The sequence below is a fragment of the Meleagris gallopavo genome, chromosome 3, assembly GCF_000146605.3.
Source record: "Meleagris gallopavo isolate NT-WF06-2002-E0010 breed Aviagen turkey brand Nicholas breeding stock chromosome 3, Turkey_5.1, whole genome shotgun sequence".
Lineage (NCBI taxonomy): Eukaryota > Metazoa > Chordata > Aves > Galliformes > Phasianidae > Meleagris > Meleagris gallopavo.
This window is the reverse complement of record NC_015013.2, coordinates 76059331-76078554: the sequence shown is the minus strand read 5'-3', so window position 1 is coordinate 76078554 and position 19224 is coordinate 76059331. Positions and strand designations below refer to the sequence as shown.

Sequence of the window (19224 nt, the reverse complement as noted above, 5' to 3'; positions counted from 1 at the left end):
AAAAAAAAAAAAGTAACAAAAATGTTCTGAACACACAGCCAAGAGACATACATGTAAGGCAGGTGGTTCAGTAGAAGAGATCCAGATTGCTCAGATCTGTGATCCCAAGCAGTCTTAGGACTGATTGAAAAATAAAGACCTGGAAGCAAAAAAGCACTGCTTTAGCTATATCCACAGACTACTCTCCCATCACACTTTCTAGCTCTTCTTTAAATACCATAAAACTATCAGATTTTTTTTTTTTTTTTTAAGTAATATAAATAAAGAAATGAAATTCAGTATGACTTCAGGAGTGTCTGTTTTAAGAAAATCAGGTGTGAGAAGGCATGCACTAAAATCAGATGTGGGCAATTTTGTATGCTGTAAACTTCTAATCCTTCTTCTGATTTATGCTCTGAGTCCCTGTGTGCCACAGTTTCCTCCTCAGTGAATAGGGCTTCACATCCAGGCAGCTTCCTGAGCATCTTGAGGAAAGTGAGGTAAGTAATGGCACACAGAGTGTCATCTTCTCTACTTCCATCAATTTAAACAAGATGCTTTACTGTGCCAAACCACCACCAATGCTAACAGTCACTCTGCCATTCAAAAACTGGTTACTTTTCAGAGAAAAGGTAAATTCTCACCCATACTATAGATTTAGCTGGCATATTTTATACATGCAATTCATTACCTGTTTTAATATCAGTAGAACTATTTTCAACAACCTGATTTGAGATTATTTTGAAGTTTACAGAGCATAGTAAAATAGTTGTAACAATTATGCTAAAGAAGATAGAAAAATGACATTCACATCTTACTTCCCACCTCTTTAAAAAAGTAAGATTTCTAAGAACTAGTCTGACATAAGAACAAAATGAATCTATTTCTACCTTAAATAAAAAAAAAAAACAAAAAAAAGGACAAAATTTTCTGTGTTGCAACAAGATATGCAGTGCTTGACTGCACAGAACATACAGTATGGAATTCCCCCTATCCATTTTCCAGGGTTTAAAACAAAATATTGGAATGGTTATTGGTTCATTCTGTAAATCCAGCATTCTTAATGGAAAGATATATGCCATCTTAAAGAAACACTTATACCGTAATCAGCATCATCTGGACTGAAGTACTTTACTATGTCACATTTATTAAACCACAAACCTTTCCGAGCTATTTCTTTTAAAGACAAATAATCCCCAATCTGGCAGAAGTACTAATCTCCCATTTGTCATGATTCCTTTTAATTGGCATTAAGTAGACTCAAAGTGCAGTGAAGATTTGAACATTTATCAACTTCTGCACTTGATTAGTAAACCATACCATAAGTTGTCTTTTTTAATGATTTAACAACTTAGAAAAGGTGCATTAGTCTAAGAGTCTGACACATTAAAATACTTTCCTTCAAATTGCAAAATACAAATCAAAAGAAAGGTGTAAAAAATTACAATGGAGTTAAAGGAATTTCATAGACGCCAAAAAATACCAATACCAAAAAAATAATCTGAATACAACCACAGTAACAAATATGCTGTTACCAGTACTTTTTTTTTTTTTTAATTTAAATTAACCATGTAAGAGAGTTGCAAGTTCCATGCAGGAAAGAGATTCTGACTTGAAACAACTATGTTATGGATAGTGTCAAAGCATAAATAGCTATATTGAACACAGTTTTTTTACAGAGCTCCAGAGGTAAATCTATGAAACAGTAGGACATCGTGTCTGCAACCAGCACACAGCAAATTGGTGGAAGCCATAAAGGCCAAAAAGCTCAGGCCTAGAACTGGAAATCAGGACAAATGTTATTTATTAAAGGAGAGTAAGAACAGTTTATGTAAACAAAATAAGGCTTCCCAGATCTACTGGAGTTCTTCAAAGTAGTCACTAATGGCTTGGATCAATAAAGATCCATTTAAAAGTGAGCTTTGATTTCAAAAAGAATTTCAACAGGATCTCTCACACAGCTCTAGAGGAAACTGCCCTGGACTAATAAGGGAAGTTCTTTGTGTGGTACATAAGTAGCTAAAAGATACCAAACACAGAAAAGTCAGTTCTCCTCACGGAGAATCCCAGGGTCGTATGTTCAGCATAATTTTAAGTGATCTAGCACAGACTGCCTCAAGTTGATTGATGATAATGAGTTACTCAAGTCTAAAGAATAAAAATCAATTGCAAAGAATAACATTCACAAGAGCAAATGCTAGCATGAATAAACAGCCCTTGAAATTTAATCCAAATGAAGGGATGCATGCAGAAAGGGTGAAACAATACTAATTTAATGTACTCAGCAAAGCTCTCCAAATTTGGCTAGTCAGGAACGATGCTGGAGTTGCAATAAACAGTTTCGTAAAATGCCAGTCCAGTGTTCAGTGGATGTCTTAAAACAAAACAGAAAATCTTCCCTTAAAAACCAAACCCCAATGGTGCTGGAATTATCAGAAAAGAATACAATGCATCATTTTTCTGTTGTAGAATTCCATAATGCTCTTGCTTTTTAATACTAATGCAGATGTGTGCTCTCCTTTCTCATGTAAACAATAAATAAAAGTACAAAGGACACTTGGAGAGAAGCAGGATTTCAGGACACAAAATGGTAACAAGAACTGCTAGACAGATTAGGACTTCTCAGTTTAGGGGAAAAAAAAGGCAAAAGATCCACAAAATCATGAATAAGAATGAATCAAGTGAACAGAAAACATCTACTGATTACAGCAAAGGTAAGAAGAAAAGAAATTTGCTCCGTCAGTGAATAAATGATAAAGTTTCATTGCTGAATGATACCATAGACACATGCACTGCAAACTTACTACAAATTTAAACAAGTTCAAAAGGCAGGTAAAAAAAATATCAATTCAAAAACTTCATGAAGAGCTATAAAATATAGAGTTAACACTTCTGGCACAGGAAAACCATAACATGAAGATTAATAGAAACTGGCAGAGCAGACTAGAGCATAATGTACGATTGCCCAGTTCCTATACACTTCTTCCAGTATCTGCTATTGGTCACTGTCAAAACAAGACAAGCTAAATGCACTTTTGGCACAAATTCAGGATAGCTGTTCTTATGTCTTCAAATACTTTATTTCAAGGAACAAAATCTCCACTAAGGTTTAAGAAAAATGCTACACCCACAAAAGGAAAACATGGGAAAAATGCTGGAATGTACTCTCCTATCTCAGTGCACTATGATTAAACAAGAAGGAAAACAAGTTTTACAAAGGCAGATGATGCTCCAACTGTCAGAAGACGAAAACTTTTCTTCAGGATCCCTGTTCTGCACCCCCAGTTTAATCACCAGATCTCCTTGGGGGACTATCCAAAGAAGCAGCTGCAGCTCTTCATATCTCTCACTAACTCCATCCTGTGTCAGGCACAGTGCCAAACTTTCTTCTCCAACTTCCCTTAAACGTACCACCATACAAACCTAAAACTGGGACTAGTTGCACCTTTCCCAGCAGGGCCATCAATGTCTATGATGAAGCATACACGTCACTTCACAAAATTCCCTCTATTAGCAGGTATTTCATTTGGTAAGCAATTTTCCCTTTTGAAACTTAAAGCCTCCAGTAGACAAACCTGCAAGAACTTCAATGGAGGCCTCTTCAAAATAAATGCATTGTTACTGCAGGAACTGTAAAGAATTATCACTGTTCAGACTATAAATAAGTATCGATGTTTAGACAGTGCTCATTATTCTTACCTTGATCAATAAAGATAAGGAATTGGAAGAAAATAAGTTACCTGTATAGTCAAGGTGATAGTAATACACAATGATTAAAAAAAAAAATATGCTAGGAAGCTATTTATGATATCTAATTCCTGCCTTTTTACATGAAATACAATCCTAAGATTTCACTCTTATTTTTTTTCTAGTATCTGGACTCCAATATGTCTTTAGTCATCTCAAGATAGCTTGGCTAGTGAAAGAATCTCAAAATACTACAGAAGTGTGTTAATTCATGTGATCCTATAAATATACTTGTTGATCATTCCTGGAAACACAGCTGTTAGCACTCTGGGTGAATTCATGGTCTTTCCATTTTCTTAAGTAATTTACTGTCTTGTTCTTTAAACTCCATTTTTAATTCTTCATTCAGTGAATGTTATTTTACTAGACCATGAAGGTAACAAGATTATCCACATACCCTAAGCTAAGCAAGCATATACAGTGTCTTCTTGCATTAAAAGCTTAGTTGAAAAAGTGGCAAGAATCACACCAATAAAGACATCAGATTTTCTGGGGATTAGAATTAAGGCAGAACTGTGTGTCTTATCTCACTTTCCCCTTTTCTTGACTAAGTGCTCTGCAATCTTATTGATGGTTGAGCTGAGGTATCAAGACAAACTACAGCTGTACGAGGATGACAGTGGAGTGGTTTAGACACCAGCACAAAACTTGGACATTTGATCTCAGTTTCCTTTTCACCATTAGTCTTTGCACTTCTGGACAGGTCATATAAAGAAGGGCTCAATTCATAAAAATACTTATGTATTTTATCAAAGTAGATGGGTGCTCATGCAAATTACTCTCCAAAAGCAGAAACCTTTGCCAGGGTACAGTAATGCAAAAATGCATTCAACATAATTTGATACAGACATGTACACATGGTTTAAAAATTATATTATCATTTAAAATCCATTACAAAATTGAAATCAATGGCAAAATTGGAAAGTCATTTACTTTGAAACTGAGTCCTAAACAATTTTGCAGAGCTGTTTTCATCTGCTCTACACATGTAAAATGGTAGTACTGTTTCCTTTCACGTGGATGCTGCAGACAAGCAAGAAGTAGAAAACCACTCAAGATACTATTTTAATTTGTAAAATTTTTATGCAAAAACCTCATCCCAAGAAATTAGATCTTGAGTATCAAATAGAAAAATATAGATATGTCAATTTCTGAGCAGATTTCCCATTACATTTTACAAAAACTATCCAAAATTTAATTGCTACTGTAGTGTCAGGACCAGTAATGAAGATCCTGAAAATACTGTGAAGATCAGTGTACAGATTAAAAATAGCTAGAGATTAAATGTGCCATTAAATTTCATATTACAAAGTTATATGAAATTTTATCCTTCATTATCTTAATCAATACAGCTCAATAGTACCTACTAACTCAAAAGACTAAGACTACTGGTCATTTTAAGAGTTTGCATTTTCTGGCATTTTTAAAGTAGCATACCTGAACCTTCAGCATTATCCTCAGGAGATATGAAGTAAACCTGTCTTCTCTTTAGTGAAATAACAGAACTGCAGAACTGTTTCCTTGGTATATGCCTTCATTATTAGACCCTAAACAGTTACTGACACAACTAGTACATACCAGGTTCTACAGGGAATGAGACAACTTCCACCAGTAGGTCTCAAAGCCGTTTATTGACAGAAGAAAACAAGTGCTTGAAAGTAAAGTGTTAATCTTTATTTAAAAAAAAAGAAAAAAAAGGAAAAAAACCCAAAACTTAAATGTTAATACAAATTGCTCTTTTCTATCTCTCATCTACCCTTCTAACCACCTAACTTTTCTGTACCTGTCCCTCTCTCTTTGGCACTCACGATTTCTGCTTTATTCCCTTTTCACTCTGTTCCTTTGGGATGTTCTTTCTTTTCCCATACTCACCACCTGGGTGCAACTCAGAAAAGAAACAAGCCTCCCTGCTTTCTTACCCTTTCCCACAACACTACAGTAATGAGAAACAACATTTTCTCTCCGAAGCCTGGGACAGATCATGCTCAATACACTTAGAAGATGTATTTAATAAAAAAATTCAGCAGTTTCTACTGAGATCACAAAATGAACACATTCAAATACTTGTAATTTAGACAGATTTGGATGTTTTTCCTCATAGAATACTAAAAGTTGCATTCTACTAACAGTTGTTTTCCTGTTGGTATCCAAGGCTTTACTCCAAAGTACAGCAGGATGAGGTCTCCCCAATAAAATAAATTAACGGCAAAAACAAACAACCAAATCTTTTCTCCCAATCCTTATGAAAAACAATGTCCTCCTTATTTCGTTCTGAGAAACAGCATAAGTATGCTGGTCTATAAATAACTTGGCCACTGTTTGGCATCAGTATAAAGACTTTCAATTGGATACTAAATTAAATTTTAATTAATAAAAAAAGACCCGCGATGGAAAATATTATGCAGCCTTAATAACAGAATAATCTGCCAACTACAGCTCTAATATGCCTGTATTTCATCTCAAATGGGCAAGAAAGGAAAAGGTTGCCAGGCTGATTGCATTAAAATGCATACAAGTTGTGCTTTTCACAGAAGTCACATTTCATTCAAAGATACTAACCTCCTTAGAGAAGAGACTGACTTCCTAACGCCTACCAGCTTTGGAAAATGAAACATGATTTCCGAAACGACAAAACTAACTTTGCTCCATTGTTACACAAATAATCTTTTTTAATATAGAGTGAAGTTTGATGGTTGAGAGATATTGAGAATTGAGATGGTTGAGAAATACTGAGAGATTATCATATTTTAAGAAAACTACTTTGAATTGTATTTTGAGAAATGAAATCTAAGAATTAGTGTTAATTTAAATTTCAAAATTTGCAACAAAACCTTATCCAAAAGCATAAGTGCCCATTATATAATTTGATTTCAAGGCTAACTGATAATGGAGAAGCCTGTTAGGAATTTAAAATAAAAGATTTTTCTTGAAAATGCTTCTCCCATGCTTCTCACCAGTTGAAATTGTCAGTTGATGCAGTGTATGATTTTTGCATGATTTGTGTGAACAAATGTCTATGTTTCACTCACAGCACTTGCCAAACTGTTTAATATATATAACCAACTCCACGTGTCCACACATCAGAAGAAATTGTTATAAAGTAAGGTGACTGCCAACACAAACTGAGCAACAGCTTCTTTTTAAAAATCTCGATTATTTTCCTACAGCAGTCACATGTGTGCATGGAAATAATTAACAGATAAAAGACACAAAGAAACCTACATATGTCAATTTCTCCAAACTTTATATTTAATTTTCACTTTTCACAGGCAAGACTGAGCCAATCTGTCCAACAGTTATACAGCAAGAAACTTCTGCTCTGCATTTTAAACTGTTTGCTTCTAGTCTCAGATTTTCAGAAATCCAATAAGTGATGGAACTATTACAAAATTTACATCTTATGTTTCTAAGTATTAATGTTTTATGGATCTTAATGATTTTCTCACACAGAAAATCTAAATTAGGCCTATTACTTAAACATATTACGTTGTTCTAGAAAACTATCCCACAAACACCTTACTCAGATGACATTAGCTATGTTGAGACAGCTGAAAAGTGAAACAGACAAAAACACACTCTTCAAAGACCTGTGGTCTACAGATGTCACTGTAATATGGTGCTCCATTCTTCAAAGGCTTTAGCAGAAAGCCATAAAATGTGCACCTAAGTGACCTACTCTTGTGGCTTCACTGTAGGTGGTTTCCCTCTCATTTTAACATTTGTGACTTTGAAGACTTAGTGCATTTTTGGGTTGTGCACTGCTAAGATCCGTGAAAATATATGGCAATAATCTACACATCTTATGTTCAAACTTTTTGTCATAAACATTACAGACTTACTAAGAAGATCACCTACGTTTGTCTTGCAAACAAAGTTCAGGACAGACTAGTTTAGGGAAAGTGAAAATTAGGAATGAAGAATTGAAATAGCTCTTTTTACCTACACACCAAAAAACTGTTGAGTTAAATCAATGTTAAATGACTGACTTTAGTCTATCAATGTTGTCTGAGAGATCAACTTGGTATTATTACAAGATGCATTGCCCTAAAAATAATTTGTCACCATCCCTTTTTTGTTAATGGTTTACTTCATGTAAGTGCTTGCACTTTATATATATCAATTAGCCTTGCTAACCCCGTAATCCATTTCAACTCCTGAATAACAGACCACATCAAATAAGACAAGTGCAGAAAGGCAGAGGTTTAAATTGTACCAGTGAGAGTTTATAAGAGACAATCAAATGTCTACAACAGCCAAAGTATTTTACCTGCACAGAAGTCTAACCAATACTGAGATCCAGTTCCTCAAAATCAAGTAACAAGACAAACATATCCTTCAAACAAGCAATTGATAATAATCACCGTTAACTGACATCAATCTAAGTCTTACTAAGGATTACTGGAAAGGTTAACAGCTATAATCCTATGTCTTCTAAACTCAGTATTTAAGCAAGTATTAAACCACATCATCTCTTCATGAAGAGAATCTTATTTGTTATAAAGGCAACAAGGTAACACTCATAGTTATAATACTAGGAAGCTAAAGGAAACAAATACAGTAATACTGACAAGCATTTTTCCGCAGTGAAACCCACAAAATGTCAGTTTCAAATAAACCACCGCAGTTAAGAAAAGCTTTTTAAACTTACTGTATTGGTTGCATCCTCTTGTAAAATTCTATCATATAATTGGATGGCATCATCGTACCTGTTCGAAGAAATCATTCACATTTATTTTTGCTAAAACAGAATTTTGACTATATGACTGCCCTTGCAATAGTTACTAACACTCCTGTACTTTTTATACTGAATATAATTATGCAAACAAAATTGTGCAGACAAAATTAAATAAAATAAATGGCAATTTATTCATGGAATACAATTTCAGCAACTAATACATTTTACACCAAACTTGTCATACTCCCTCTTTCTGTTCTTTTCTTCTGTACCTCATAGATCCAATCACCACAACCCAAATCTCTCTTCTTTCCCAAGAAGCAGAAATCCCAAAATTTGACAGGCCATTCAAAATAATGACTTTTCACTTAATTACTGAAATTTAAAACTTCTCATATATCTCTTTTGTTATGATTTTGTAAATTTAAGCTGCAAAGAATAAACTGCAAAGACTCGTAACGCTAGAGCAACCCCTAGTCTTTACCATAAATCATGAAAGGAAACTCTTTTCCACCACCAATACATAGGTTTTATTAATTAATTCTGCTATTTCAAGTTTGCTCAAAGTAAATTACTCCAGTTACTATAAACACTGTGCGCCTTCTGTAGGAAGTAGGTTTATGTGTTTAGCTAGCCATGTGCAGAACCCAAACTGGACAAATTAAACAATTCAACTCAAAATACATTGGACTACACAGCTACCGGGCTATCACCACACAACCAAGGCATGCTTTGTCTCTTCACAAATATTTTGACAAGCAGTTTATCTGAGGTACTGCTGATTTTGTTGCTGCACATCACCTTCTTACCTCAGACACCCATTACATACTGGTACTGCTTTCTGAGCACTGCCACAACATGCATAGCCCAGCTTTCCAATCCAGTTACCATAAGGTGTAAGCACAAAAGTGAAAAGAAGCACAAAAGCAGCAACGAGTAGAAGGTGACTGCTACTGGCAAGTTGAGCAGAAACACCGTATTTGTGTTCCCCATTAGCTGCTACTTTATCCTATGCATTTCACAAGGCTGAACACAAAGCCCATAACCCCAGGTTAACTAAGTCAAGTTCCAGAAGAGTATTCTCTTGATCAGCAAGCGTCTATGAGGATGTTCCTCTTTATTTCCCTTTTCTGGTGAGGAAGGCAGGATTTTAACAACTCTCGAAGGCACTTGGAATTTAATGAGAAGTGCACTTCTACAGAGCATGTGATCACCCCAGACAAAGTCTCCTTAGGCTTCATTTATAGGCAGTGGAAAGAGGCAGGCCTTTCTAGGGCACAGTTCAGAACAATCATAGGTGGGCTTCTGTACACAACAACCCACACCTAAAGCCCATTCTTCTCCTCCAGCTTCTAGAGAAAACCTGTTGACAAGTAACCTTGGCTTCTGTTATACTGCTCCCCTCATAGTTCAGTCTCAAGGATTTAAACTGACCACAACACCAGAACAATTTAAAAAAACACTATTGAAAAGCTGAAGCTCAGTCCCATTTCATTGCTGAAACAACACAGTGATTGGGAGGTATTAACTCCTACAGAGATCCGTCTCCATGCAATAGCATCTTCAGTGTAGACAAACACACCTGAACAGAATTATGATATTTTGCACTTTTGGACAGATTTTGGGAAAAGGGTGTAAAACATCTGCTAAGCTGCTAAGCTCTCAGTGTACTTGTACCCCACATCAAAAGGAGACTGCTAAGTTTAATGGAAATTTTTCAGGATGATGTAGAGCATAAAATCTGGAATTTCTAGTTGCACTAAGACTGCTTCTGTGCTAATGAAATCCAGTTATCCTCCCTTTTTTTTTCAAGCAAAGGACTTTCACTCATGGATCATATCAAACTATATTTTCAAATTTAATTTTGCAAGAAAATAGATAAAGAACATCTGCTAAATAAATATATTTTTTAAAAGTATTTAGGCATTCACTTCAAAATTCCAATTCCTTCATTAAAGATGGGCCAAAGGCTCGAAGTCCCATTAACTCTGTATAGCATGAAATGAAGGTCATTCCTTTTGGAAAAGTTCTCAACTGTTCATTATTTTAATAATTCATATTACATTTGGTATGTTATAAACATTTTATAGGATATTTTACAATTTTTCTTCTTTTAGTTTCTGCCATTTTTGAATTGCTTCTATGAAGAACTCTATAGTGATTCATATTAAGTTCTACTTGACTTATGAAGACTTGGAAAACAAAGAAAAAGAGCTCCATTTTGAAGCGTTCAGAAGCACAGAAGTACAGTTAAGCAAAAAAAGTCTGTCAGTCATTTTCATATTCTGCTCTAGGTCTGCAAGATGAAATGTATACCTCACAGATGTTGCCAAAAAAGTGCCTCATGTTTTACCGTATAATAACTTAGACTGTCAAGTAATAGATCTTTCCAATCTATGAAGTCTGACAGAACATTGCAAAAATGTAACATTGTATAGTACAAGCAAAAACACAATAAAAAATGTCTAAACATAACATGATCATGCACACCATTATTTTCTTTATAGAAACTGGATAGCATTGCTTTGCCATGCTTTTACTATGCCTGAATTCCTTTTTAAGAAATAGCATGCATCTTTCCACATAGAAAATACATTAATTTTTTTTTTTTTTTAAATCAAGGTTTTACCTTTCCATAGCTTCAAATCTCATTCCAGTTAATCGCTTAACTCTATGGCTCCCAGGAAACTGCCTCCTTAGTTCCTGAAGACAAAACTGTACAAATAAAATAAAAAATACTACAGTGAATACAGAAGTGGGGAAAAAAGAAGTCCTTGGCTGATGAATTCAACAGCCTGAAACGTGACCTTTGATTAAAAGTTAACACCTGTTTTTGAAATAAGCAATAAAATGTACTGATAAAGAGAAGTTCAGAAACTGAAATTTTGTCTGTTAGAAGACTAATTTTAAGAAATATTTTCCACATAGTTTTTTAGATCATTGAGGCTTCCTGGAAATAGTTATTTGCTCTGAAAAGTAAACTTACTTACTATAAGTAAACTCATTTACTGATGCTATGAAACACTGAAGTCTACTTAGTTTCCTCATAATAACATAAGACAGTTAAGAAAAATAAAGACAGTAAGAACTTATGTGATACTTCCTTAATAAATGGGTATCTTACAATGGAACAAATGATGTTAATTCTGGGCTCTGTGTTTATTTTTAAATAAAACTTTGAAATCCAAAGAAAATGGTTGTCACTGACTTGAACAGAGCCTGTTGGCAGAGGAGGTATAACTTCTAACTCCTGAAATCAATGAGACATCTGGGCTGGATAAAAGGAATTCAACACAGACAGATTTCTCCAGATTAGACAAAAAAAAAATTAAAAAAAGGACATGTTTGACAGAGGGACTGAGTCACAACTTCCCCAGAGCAAACTGACGAATCATATCATAGCTGTGGCTACGCAGCAGTGCAAGGTTTGTAGCTGAGTTGTTACTTTTTGATGAGAAGCAGAGTAGAGCCCAATCTCTTCAGAAGACAAACAGTTGAAGTTTTGTTAAAAACTTCACACACAATGTTCCTTTTCAAAGCACTTATTTATAGAACTGAGCTTAAAAACTTGTTCTTCAAATCTAAGTTTCTGGCTAAGGTCTATCCACATAATCTGTTCCATTTCATCACATCTGCTGGTGAAAGTAAGAAATGCAAACAGATAAGTGAATCAGTAAAAATTAGCAAAATTAGCACAAACGCTGTGTTGCTAGATGAAGGGCTGCTGGTGAAGTAGAAAAACCTTCACTGCTTTTCTCCAGCACTTGTTCAAAAACTGACAAAACTTGTTTGCAGTAATACTGGATCTCACAAGCTGCAGATGGATTTCACCCAGAAAAAAAAAACAACAAACGATTAACCCAAGAAACGCTGATGAAGAATGCAGAAGTACTGGGAGACTAGAACCACTCAACACAGACCCAACTAGGTCACTATCCAGTTGAATTCAGGAGCTAAGAGACCAAAATAAATTCCTGCAGATTAAGAAATCAAAAGAAATAATCTGATATGAAAAGTTGTGAGAGTGCTCTGAACAACTTGCTGTAGCACTTTTCAAAACAAACCAAAAGAAGTCCCCTGCATGATAAGCTAGACTATATCTTACATATTGCTCTCATCACAGCAGTGCAGAGTTGGATTGATTGACTTATTAACTTGTACTCCCTGTAATCGTGTATTATAATATATTTCACATATATTTCAATATATTTCAATCAAAGCCTTTGACACTGTCTCCCACAGTATTCTCCTGCAGAAGCTGGCAGCCTGTGGCTTGGACAGGTACGCTCTTGGCTGGGTAAGGAACTGGCTGGAGGGCCGAGCCCAGAGAGTGGTGGTAAATGGAGCTAAATCCAGCTGGCAACCTGTCACGAGTGGTGTTCCCCAGGGGTCGGTGCTGAGGCCTCTCCTCTTCAGTATCTTCATTGATGACCTGGATGAGGGCACTGAGTGCACCCTCAGTAAGTTTGTGGATGACACCAAGTTGGCTGAAAGTGTGGATCTGCCTGGGGGTAGGAAGGCCCTACAGAGGGATCTGGACAGGCCGAATAGCTGGGCTGAAGCCAATGGGATGAGGTTCAACAAGGCCAAATGCCGGATCCTGCACTTTGGCCACAACAACCCCATGCAACGCTACAGGCTTGGGGCGGAGTGGCTGGAAGATTGCGTAGAGGAAATGGACCTGGGGGTACTGATGCTCAGCTGAACATGAGCCAGCAGTGTGCCTCGGTGGCCAAGAAGGCCAATGGCATCCTGGCTTGCATCAGGAACAGTGCTGCCAGCAGGAACAGGGAAGTGATTGTCCCCCTGTACTCAGCTCTGGTGAGGTCACACCTCAAGTACTATGTCCAGTTTTGGGCCCCTCACTGCAAGAAAAACATTGAGGCCCTGGAGCATGTTCAGAGAAGGACAATAAAGCTGGTGAGGGGTCTGGAGCACAGGTGTTACGAGGAGCAGCTAAAGGAGCTGGGATTGTTCAGTCTGGAGAAGAGGAGGCTCAGGGGAGACCTTGTTGCTCTCTATAACTACCTGAAGGGAGGTTGTAGTGAGCTGGGGGTCGGCCTCTTCTCTCGTGTAACTGGTGATAGGACTAGAGGGAATGGCTTCAAGCTGCGGCAGGGGAGATTCAGGCTGGAGGTTAGGAAATATTATTTCTTTGAAAGAGTGGTCAGGAGCTGGAATGGGCTGCCCAGGGAGGTGGTGGAGTCACCGACTCTGGAGGTGTTCAAGGAACGTTTGGATTTTATGTTGAGGGACGTGGTTTAGTGAGAGCTATTGGTGATAGGTGACTGGTTGGACTGGGTGATCTTGTTGGTCTTTTCCAACCTTGGTGATTCTATGATTCTGAAATGCTGCATTTTTTAACAAGAGCCTCTATCAGTTCACACAGAGAGAACTGGTTCTACACAACATCAATAATCTACTTTTCAGTTTCTCTCAAAAACTCAGCAATTGCAATGGCAAATCTCATTTATTTGTGAAACTTCAATTTGCAGTTAATCTGCTTTCTGATTTTTTCAGCAACATAAACTTTTAATTTTAAAGGTATGACAAAAGGTAAAGAAATATACATCTGAATTTAAGTATGTAAACACTGGTAATACAGATGCTTACCAGTAACAGGCACTTTCAACAAAGAACAAAACAAACAACAAAAACACAAATCAAAAGCTAGATAAATCATAGAATGGTCTGGGTTGAAAAGGACCACAATGATCATTTAGTTCAACTCCCTGCTGTGTGCAGGGTCGCCAACTACCAGACCAGGCTGCCCAGAGCCACATCCAGCCCGGCCTTGAATGCCTCCAGGGATGGGGCATCCACAACCTCCTTGGGCAGCCTGTTTCAGTGTGTCACCGCCCTCTTTGTGAAAAACTTCTCCTAATATCTAACCTAAACCTCCCCTGTCTCAGTTTAAAACTATTCCCCCTTGTCCTATCACTATCCACCCTCATAAACAGCCGTTCCCCCTCCTGTTTATATGCTCCTTTCAAATACTGGAAGGCCGCAGTGAGTTCTCCCCAGAGCCTTCACTTCTCCAAGTGACTGTAAAATCCATCTCAGCCTCCTCATTTGGAGAAATTGAGATCCATTCCTCTAAGCACAAACGTCAAAATCTCTCTGCTAAAAAACCTACTTTGGGGCTATAGTTGTAGGAGAAAGTCACATATGATGCTGACTTGCTTGAATTAACTACTTCTTCATCATAAATCAATGTAATAATAATAATAATAATCTCTGTTTTCCTCTAACCCTTTAACCTCCTTTCTGAGCTGCATATAAAACGTGCACTGCCTCACCCCGAGCACTATCTCTTAGAGGGCACAGAAACAAATTCAAGATCCTTGCCACGGTCAGTAAAAACAAATAGCGTTTCACAACTGATCTTTCAGCACTGTCTGCCTCAACAATTCCATGAAAGTCTTCCTGAAAATAATGACCAAAATTGATTTAGATATAAATCAGAACACAGAAATGCTTTTTTTTTGTAACTGAACAGAGAACTATACTACAATGGTGTCTTCTTTTGAGTCACAAATAAAAGGGAAGTTCACAAGGTTCACAAACAGTTCAGTGTGGTGTTCTCTATTTTCCAGTACTTCATTGTGCCATGTATATATGAATCTCAAGATAAACTTGTCTGGTTCTGCCTACTTTCATACTGTCCTTCTCCCACATACAACCCCTAGTCTGAACCCCTGCATATCGCAGACCGTTAAGTTTCACCCAAATGACACCACCTGAAGCTCAAAAATGTTACATGGTGTCTTTCTGTCTGCCAGAGAACAAGGCATTGGGAAAATAATTCCTGTGAAGGACCTGAACCTTTGAAAGTGTTGTTTTTCAACTAGCAAGCAGCTATTAGGAGTTCAAAACAGGCTCATTTAGTCTGAATTATTTTTATAATTCAAATAAATCTGCACACAAAGTTACTAAAACCAAATAACCATTAGCAATATTTATATTAAGAATTATTGAATAATTTGGATCAGAAAGGGCCATTGGAGGTCACCTGCATCAAATTCTCACTCATAACAAAGCTAGTTTTCAACTTAATGAGGGTGATTCAGGGCCACACAGCAACGTGTTTCTCAGAATCTCCAAGGATTACCACTTCTTTTCTGTGCTATGTGTCCTAAAGTGTTCACCATTGTTGCTGTTAAACTCTTTTTTTCCTAATACTGGATAGTGGAATTTTCTTTGCTGCCATTTATACTTATCACATTTGTCCTTTGTTGCATCAACAAAAGTTTGTCTATACTTATTTTATAACTTTATAACACCCTACAAATCTGTAATTAGAGATTTTAAGATAACAAAGATCTCTTCTTTGCCTCCTCACGACTTAACAAACCTATATCTCTGAGTCTTTTAATACATATTATGTAGCCCAGCTCCTTACTGACCTCAGTGGACATCAACTGGACTTGCTCCAATGTGTCAAGGACTGCCAGCAAAGAAAGCATGACATACTGTATAGATATACGTGACAGGGCATTTTTACCTCAAAACATTAAAAAAACTATATATTTTGAGAATATTTTGATAACCAAAAACTTTCTGCACAATATGGCAGCGTCAGTATTTGTGAAATTTAGCCCATAGCAAAGTAGCTGTAAATATTTTAATGGCTCTTGGAAGAGACATGATCTACTTAAACATAATACAAAAGGTGGGTGGAGGCAGTTTCTTCACAGCAGTCTATTTCTTGATATCCTACAAGGCGAAGTTATGGAGTTCAGATTATCCTACAAATGTCCAAGGAACTATCCAGAAGAGGTACTCAGGAAGAAAACTTTAGGTTTAGGAGAAAAGTCAGCTTAAAAACTTACCAGTGCCAAATCATCTCGACTGCAGTCCAGGGCAGCAATCATCACCTGCTCGTATATTATCCAAACTGGACACAAAAGAGACATAAATTGAGGTAACTGATATCATTATTTTTATTTATTTATTTTTTTTAACATAAAGGGAAACACCTATAATGAAAATAAGATCAATGAACTATGTCCATATATTTTTCCCCTGCTTCTTCTGTGGATCATTACAGAACAACGGACATTTCAAGAAACTGATGGAATCAATTAAAAATGCATTTAAGTAGTTTTATTGCTGTCAGTACCATAAAGTACCTTCTGACATTCTGAAAGGCAAAAAGCTCAAATCCTCTGGTATTCCTAACATTGTAGCTGCAAACTTTTAAACAGATCCCCATTAGGACGTGCCCTCTGATGAGACCTGGAGAACAGCCGTAGGTTAGAATGAAAACAAATTTCCCTTAACTGTTTCCTGCCAGGAATTTACTATATTGTTTTCTTCCTGGAATGGAACAATTTTTCTAAATCAATGACAGATTATAGTAGTTCTGTTCTAGGTCCATTAAGTTACTGAATTTAAGAACTTAAGAGAGCAACTATACAAGCTATAGAAAAATCATATTACGGCAGAAGAAAATATTAATACATGTACTGCAAGTGCTCTAAACTTACTAGGTACACCTGATTTGATTTACATACATTACAGAACAGAAACAGAAGCTAATGTCTTCCAAAATAGTATTCCAAAATAAAAAATGTTAAGATTTGAGCAGGACAAGCTCCTCAAGAACTCCTCACTAAAATGTAATTCTTAAATTACCAACAACATTGTAACTTGAGAGTAAAATCAAGGTTAGTTTTCAAATGCTTTTTTTCTAAATAAGTGGGAAACATTGACAATTATTTTGTAGGTAGCTGTATTAAGTCCATCCTGCAGCCTACCAACCACATTCCTCACAGCTACAGTGTAACATCTCTCAGAGTAGAGCAGAGTGCCTTCAGGTACTGAATCTCCCAGAGGCTCTTCATGACGTTGCTTTCCTGACAGAGCTATGTGAATTCTGGAACACCAGATACAGTCAGGTATTCAAGATTAAAGTTAACTTACTAAAACTAAACAGAGTTATTAGAATACTGTAATGTATTAGTACATACAGTGCATTAATATGACTCCAAAAATCCACCAGTTTCTACACAACACCAATTAATAAAAATTCAAGGACTAGAAGAAATACATTAAGCCTATATTAAATAATCTGAATTATAAAAAAAGGTAAATGAAGAAAAAACACCTATCATTAAAATAAAAACCTGCTTGCGTGAGATTAATACCCAAACCAGTAAGTGCACGCTTGGTAACATTTTCTAATACTTTGTTTTTACATCATGCTTATAGTAGAGTGCTACTTTATGCCTGTGACCAACCACAACAAACAATTCTTTTTCAATATGGAACACCATATGCCAAACTTCTGTCTACTGAAATTAGTATAAATTAGCTAAAGTTATATGAAAATAACAATTTTGTGGATAGTGAAAATGTAGACTTAAGCTTCATCTATAATATCACAAGTGTAATGCTATAATGAAAACAGCTTTAATATTAATTTCTGCAGGATATATGACTTCATGGTGGAAAATCTTTCTCTGTTATAAAATGACGATGATCAGAGGGCTGGAGCACCTCTTCTATGAGGAAAGGTTGAGGGAACTGGGCTTGTTTAGCTTGGAGAAGTGAAGGCTCTGGGGAGAACTCACTGCGGCCTTCCAGTACTTGAAAGGAGCATATAAACAGGAGGGGGAACGGCTGTTTATGAGGGTGGATAGAGATAGGACAAGGGGGAATAGTTTTAAACTGAGACAGGGGAGGTTTAGGTTAGATATTAGGAGGAAGTTTTTCACTCAGAGGGTGGTGACACACTGGAACAGATTGCCCAAGGAGGTTGTGGATGCCCCATCCCTGGAGGCATTCAAGGCCGGGCTGGAGTGGCTCTGGGCAGCCTGGTCTGGTGGTTGGTGACCCTGCACATAGATGGGGGGTTGAAACTAAATGATCGTTGTGGTCCTTTTCAACCCAGGCCACTCTATGATTCTACGACTACCTTTTTCAATTTTTCAATGCTGCTGAAGAACAGAAAATCAGACAAATGAAAACTAAATGAAATATATATACATATGCTGTTTTCACATCATGGTCTAGCTAATAATTAACTAATAATAAATTAACTCACTAAACTAAATATTTAGTAATTTTTACATCTGTCTTCACTGAAGCCTGTATTTGGGAAAGAAATAGAACCTGGGAATTTTGGCAACCTATTAAGACTTTAAAAAGTCCTATTTTCCCAATCAGATGCACGAAGGCAACAGGGAAGTACAAAACAGAAGTCAAAAAGTGAAAACCAAAATCAGATAAATGAAATAAAATCTAAAAGCAATGGAACTCTGACAAACATTTCCTTACTGTCATCTCCAAGCTTAGATGCATATTCATTAATTAACTCTTCTCCAACATCCACTATCTGCTCACTGTTTCGGTAGTTTTCTTCCCTCCATTTTCTCATTTTATCACGCATATCTGAAGTAAAAAGAGAAAAGAATTGAAGAGAAAATATTCAGATTTCCAGATAGGAATGGAATTTGAACTTTATTTCTTAAAATATGCATACAAAGCAAGCTTTAGAAAGCAATAGATCTGAAAAAGTGATTTCCATTAATAGAAGAGAACTACTAGAGAACAGATGTGTGTATGTATGAGACCTCTGGAGCTGTATCACTCAAGCCTTGCTCGTGCTGTAATATAAATAATTCAACTTCTAGCTTTGCAGGGTGCTGGTTACTCAGTAAACAATAAAATTTAATGGATGTTGCCCAGTTTTAAGAAAAACAGCCTTCAAGAGTTTTCTTTCAAGTAGTTTTACACTTGTATTTACAAACAACATCAAAACTATTTCTGCTCCACATGAATACATTTTCAAGTAAAGAAAGCATTAGAATAACTATGAG

The 19224-nt window shown here is 36.4% G+C and overlaps 1 protein-coding gene across 1 annotated transcript; it reads right to left on the bottom strand.

The window, feature by feature from the left end:
- Positions 1–1535: 1535 nt before the first annotated feature.
- Positions 1536–18825, bottom strand: LOC104910425 (ER membrane protein complex subunit 2-like). Its single transcript, XM_010709215.3, has 5 exons — positions 18683–18825; positions 16234–16298; positions 11031–11116; positions 8375–8432; positions 1536–1753 (listed from the first exon to the last, which is right to left on the bottom strand). Exons 1-5 carry the CDS (start codon positions 18792–18794, stop codon positions 1748–1750), a joined length of 327 nt encoding a protein of 108 aa, XP_010707517.1. The 5' UTR covers positions 18795–18825; the 3' UTR covers positions 1536–1747.
- Between the last annotated feature and the right edge of the window lie 399 nt (positions 18826–19224).